General features: G+C 42.5%; 1 protein-coding gene across 1 annotated transcript in view; it reads right to left on the bottom strand.

Annotated features, from left to right (window-relative positions):
• Nucleotides 1-2,694, bottom strand: part of LOC133559513 (galectin-related protein B-like) — a 43,326-nt gene extending 40,632 nt beyond the window's left edge. The window contains exons 1-2 of the mRNA XM_061911347.1: nt 2,468-2,694; nt 2,094-2,177 (exon numbers count right to left, since the gene is read on the bottom strand). Coding sequence (XP_061767331.1) covers nt 2,094-2,177; nt 2,468-2,500 — 117 coding nt within the window. The 5' untranslated portion in view covers nt 2,501-2,694. The remainder of the gene's footprint in view (nt 1-2,093; nt 2,178-2,467) is intronic.
• Between the last annotated feature and the right edge of the window lie 2,851 nt (nt 2,695-5,545).

Here is a 5,545-nt window from a genome sequence, read left to right as displayed (position 1 = left end):
TGCTCAAACACTTATTTGGAACATCCCACAGGTGTGCAGGCTAATTGGGAACAGGTGGGTGCCATGATTGGGTATAAAAACAGCTTCCCAAAAAATGCTCAGTCTTTCACAAGAAAGGATAGGGCGAGGTACACCCCTTTGCTCACAACTGTGTGAGCAAATAGTCAAACAGTTTAAGAACAACGCTTCTCAAAGTGCAATTGCAAGAAATTTAGGGATTTCAACATCTACGGTCCATAATATCATCAAAAGGTTCAGAGAATCTGGAGAATCACTCCACGTAAGTGGCATGGCCGGAAACCAACATTGAATGACCGTGACCTTCGATCCCTCACACGGCACTGTGTCAAAAACCGACATCAATCTCTAAAGGATATCACCACATGGGCTCAGGAACACTTCAGAAAACCACTGTCACTTAATACAGTTCGTCGTTACATCTGTAAGTGCAAGCTAAAGCTCTACTATGCAAAGCGAAAGCCATTCATCAACAACATCCAGAAACGCCGCCGGCTCCTTTGGGCCCGAGATCTAAGATGGACTGATGCAAAGTGGAAAAGTGTTCTGTGGTCTGACGAGTCCACATTTCAAATTGTTTTTGGAAATAATTGACATTGTGTCATCCGGACCAAAGGGGAAGCAAACCATCCAGACTGTTATTGAGGCAAAGTTCAAAAGCCAGCATCTGTGATGGTTTGGGGGTGCAGTAGTGCCCAAGGCATGGGTAACTTACACATCTGGGAAGGCACCATTAATGCTGAAAGGTACATATAGATTTTGGAACAACATATGCTGCCATCTAAGCGCTGTCTTTTTCATGGACGCCCCTGCTTATTTCAGCAAGACAATGCCAAGCCACATTTAGCACGTGTTACAACAGCGTGGCTTCGTAAAAAAAAGAGTGCGGGTACTTTCCTGGCCCGCCTGCAGTCCAGACCTGTCTCCCATTGTAAATGTGTGGCGCATTATGAAGCGTAAAATACGTCGAACAACTGAAGCTCTACATAAAACAAGAATGGTAAAGAATTTGACTTTCAAAGCTTCAACAATTAGTTTCCTCACTTCCCAAACGTTTATTGACTGTTGTTAAAAGAAAATGTGATGTAACACAGTGGTGAACATGCCCTTTCCCAACTACTTTGGCACGGGTTGCAGCCATGAAATTCTAAGTTAATTAGTATTTGCAAAAAATTATATAGTTTATGAGTTGGAACATCAAATATGTTGTCTTTGTAGTGCGTTCAACTGAATATGGGTTGAAAAAGATTTGCAAATCATTGTATTCTGTTTATTTACATCCAACACAATTTCCCAACTCATATGGAAATGGGTTTTGTAAAAAAAAAAATACCGTATTTCCTTTAATTGCCGCAGGGCATATAGTATGCGCCTGCCTTGAATTACTGCTGGGTCAAACTCTCTTCCAAAAATAATTAGCGCATGCTTAGTATTACCGCCTGGTCAAACTCGTGACATCACGAGTAACACCTCCCCTGTCATCATTTTCAAAATGGAGGAGTTTAATTTCAATACCGGTAATTTGAAATTGCACAAAGGGAAGAAGATAAAGAGCTATTCAGTAGGATTTAAGTTCCAAGCTTACATCAAACCCAATTTTTACTGCATGCCTTTGGTAAGTGCCGGAGTGAGAAGAGGTTTCAAAATAATTAGCGCATGCTTAGTATTACCTACCGCCTGGTCAAACTCGTGACATCACGAGTGACACTTCCCCTGTCATCATTTTCAAAATGGAGGAGGCTAATTTCAATACCGGTAATTTGAAATTGCACAAAGGGAAGAAGATAAAGAGCTATTCAGTAGGATTTAAATTCCAAGCTTACATCAAACTCAAATTTTTACTGCATGCCTTTGGTAAGTGCCGGAGTGAGAAAAGGTTTTAAAATAATTAGCGCATGCTTACTTTTACCCCATGCCTTTGGTAAGTGCCGTAATGAGAAGAGGTTTTAAATTAATTAGCGCCCCGGCGGCAATTCAAGGAAATACGGTATTTGGGAATCCCCGGCCGGCCTTTTTTTGGCCCAGGGTCTGTTCCAGAAGACCTCTGAAGGTGTGAGGTTCGCCTTTGTTCCTACCAGAAGACGTGCTAGATCCTCCTTGTCAGGTGAGATGAGGCCGGCGCTGCCCAGCGAGTCGTTCAGCTGCTCATCCTCCACGTTCTGCACAAACACACAAACACACAAACGCACCTCACATTTTAAAACCCCCGGTCTGCTTCACCGTGGACAGCCTCGCTCTTCTTCCGCAGACCCGCTGAGCACAACCGGGTCACCGGGGCCCAGGTGAGCCGGGGTATGCGCAAAATAAAGCAAAGGCGCATGCACTAATTAATATATAAATACATAAAAAATAATAAATTAAAAAAAAGGCCGCCCTGCGATCGAAGACATGCACACGCCGGGAAGAAAAAGCGCGACAAGACCCGCCACGCAGTGGCACGAATACTCACAATCGCGTCGTTTTCTGCTGCCTGCACCGCCATCTTGATGCTGTCCTGTCCTGGAGGAGGGAGGGAGGAGACAGGAGGGAGGGCAGGGAGGGGAGTGGAGCGCTGCCCCCGCCGGGCCTGGCTTGGGACCTCCGCCTGCTAGCAGGAGGGCATCCCCACGCAGCGGCGGCCGTTTATCTGCTGACGTCTGCTTCTACATAATTACACACTCTTAATCCCCGTCTGTTACGTGGGGGCTAATCACACAACATTTTACTCACCACGCTGGTGTATTAACGTGGATTTATTCGCACACTTTAATCGAGTCCACGTTTTTTTAAAACCTATCTTACTGTATAAATATATTCCTTTGCTTCAGTGAACGCCCCACCCCGTTGATTGACAGCTACGCCCCGCCCCCTTTTTTCAGTTTTATTTTTAGACGACGCGCTGGACCGACGCCGCTCCCTAGTGGTTATTTGATGCTACTACAACAATGCAACAATACAACAATACTTGGCGTAATATAATATCAAAATTAAATCAAATGTAGGCTATATAACAAAATATACTGACCTTGAATGGCACATTGTCACGACACGGTCGACAACTGTTTTTCCTCTAATCGCCCTGCCCGCGCTCACACCTGAACCCAATTTTAAGGAGGTGTCACGCCAAATTTCTTCCCCCCTACACCCCCCCCCCCATTTACTTCCGGGGTCATGATTAATACAGACGTTTTGTTAACGCTATATTATAACAATATAACGCTATATTATAAAATTACAGACGTGTTGTTGACGCTATATTATAAAAAAAAATTAAAAAAAAATTTACAACACAAGCTATGGGATGACGCATTTACTCCTGGGGTCACGTTTCCTCTTATGTCATCCCATAGCTTGTGTTTGTAAATTGTTTTTTATTTTTTTTTATGATATAGCGTTAACAAAACGTCTGTATTTTTATAAAATAGCGTTATATTTTTATAATATTGCGTTAACAAAACGTCCGTATTAATCATGACCCCGGAAGTAAATGAGGGGGGGGTGTAGGGAGAAGAAATTTGGCGTGACAGAGGCTACCATGGCAACCGCACCATAGCAACAGTCCCATCCCTGTTAACACTTCCTGGTTCTTAACAGGAAGTGGGCGGAGCAATCTGCCGAAAAAGGAAATTCAGTATTTCAACATATAAGGGTTTGATTGTGAGCAGGGGCGCCGCTAGGGATTTTGGGCCCCATGAAAAAAAATCTTCACAGGGCCCCCAACACATAATTTCATCATCATTCGGGCCCCCCTCCATGATGGGCCCCTAGAATCCGTCTCCTTTACCCCCCCTTTATGTGAGGCATTAAAAGCCACAAAATGCAACGGGTCCATCAGACCTGGCACGTGCACACATAGGGCCCTATGGGTGCTTGAGCCCCTGCCCTTTTTTGCCTCATCTTAAAAAGTGCCCTCTGCCTGTGTGTGTGTGTGTGTGTGTGTTTTCTCTTTTTTTTCTTTAAACAACATTCATAAATTCCTGTTAGGGATGAAAAAAAAAAAAAACAAAAAAAAAAAACAGCGGTACAAAAACTCCACGTTTTCTTGTAATACCGGGTTGTTTGAGCCTGCGCTTCCGCCAGAGGGAGAGAGTGAGAGGGCGAGTGAGTGAGTGAGCGAGAGGAAAGAGAGCCAACTGTGGCCTGAGGAGACGTGACAGTGGACCAAGTTGAACCTGTGAGTTATGGTCTAGTTGCCGTCCACTTATTCAGCATCTAATATGGGTAATATTTCAGAAAAACGCGGTATTATTCTATTATTCAATGTGTCAGCTTCTGTTTTTGCCGGACGTCGGAGCACAGCGCATCAATTGAGCACGGCACATCAATTCCGCACATAGCAGAGCGGATCGTGCGGGACAGGAAGTAGTGTACGAAATACAACAAAAACACCGGGTTATTTTTCAAAATAAAATACACTGTGTTTACGGCGGACCACATTTCTCTCACAGTAGAGGTTTAGATATAACGTTGTATTGCGTTTCAGTTGTTTAGTCTGAGCATCAAGTGAGAAAGACCATAAGTTACAACTTGATGGTGTTTTCATCAAGTTAAGGGAAGAAGGACAGATTTTCACATTGAAGTTTTTTCCATTTGGGTATTTTTAAAAAAAAAAATTTTTTTCGAAGTTCATGTTGCACTGCATATTCAATATTAAAGTGCTTATCTTTAACAATGAATAGCCTAATAATAAACCAGTGTTTTATTGCTTTTCGTGTCTTCCAAGCCTCTGATAATGTGAATTAATTCATGACAATAATTTGTTGAAGCAAAAGAAATGGCAATCACTTTTACCTAAAAAGGACACACAGCTAAGTAGTTTGCTTCCTATTTGCAAATTTTATTTTACATTAATTTCCATATTGTGTAAAGGACCAAAAAACAATTTCCTGCCCTTTTCTGACTTTGAGCCCCTACCCCTCTATAATCATGTGCACGTCCCTGCATCAGACCCACAAACGCTGGCTAAGTAACAACGATATGAACATTACACAGGGGTTAATTAACATTATTACCTGTGTATTTGTCGCCATCATGTGGTCAGAGCAGTTACTACATCTCTGAGAATTGTGTATTTTGAATCAAACTTTATTGACCGTAAGTTGCATAGGCCAAACAGAAGAATCTACGCTGCCAGCATGTACTTTATGGTGGTTGTTTTCAAAGAAATACTGCATATATGTTTTGTTTAACCTTTGTGTAATTGTACTATTGAAGATCTTTGCTCCTTCTCAACTCTGTGGTAATATTCTTTTCACAAAACACAACCAATAGTACATAAATTTTAAATCTTGCTTGCTAAAAAGTAATCCCCCGATTCTTATTTTAAACAGTCCGCTCATTTGAGCAGGAAAACACTGAACACCATCTTTGTTTTCTACCTGTCAACTGTCGGTTTAGGCTGCTCGCCGGCTCCTCATCACCACTTCAAGATGGCGGCCAAATTTCTTGCGTCACAGCAGCCAATGCTTTGTCTACTTGTAAGATCAATCAATCAATCAATGATTACTTATATAGCCCTAAATCACTAGTGTCTCAAAGGGCTGCACAA

The sequence above is a fragment of the Nerophis ophidion genome, linkage group LG09, assembly GCF_033978795.1.
Source record: "Nerophis ophidion isolate RoL-2023_Sa linkage group LG09, RoL_Noph_v1.0, whole genome shotgun sequence".
Classification (NCBI taxonomy): domain Eukaryota; kingdom Metazoa; phylum Chordata; class Actinopteri; order Syngnathiformes; family Syngnathidae; genus Nerophis; species Nerophis ophidion.
The sequence above is the reverse complement of the archived record's forward strand: the minus strand, read 5'-3'. Positions and strand labels throughout refer to the sequence as shown.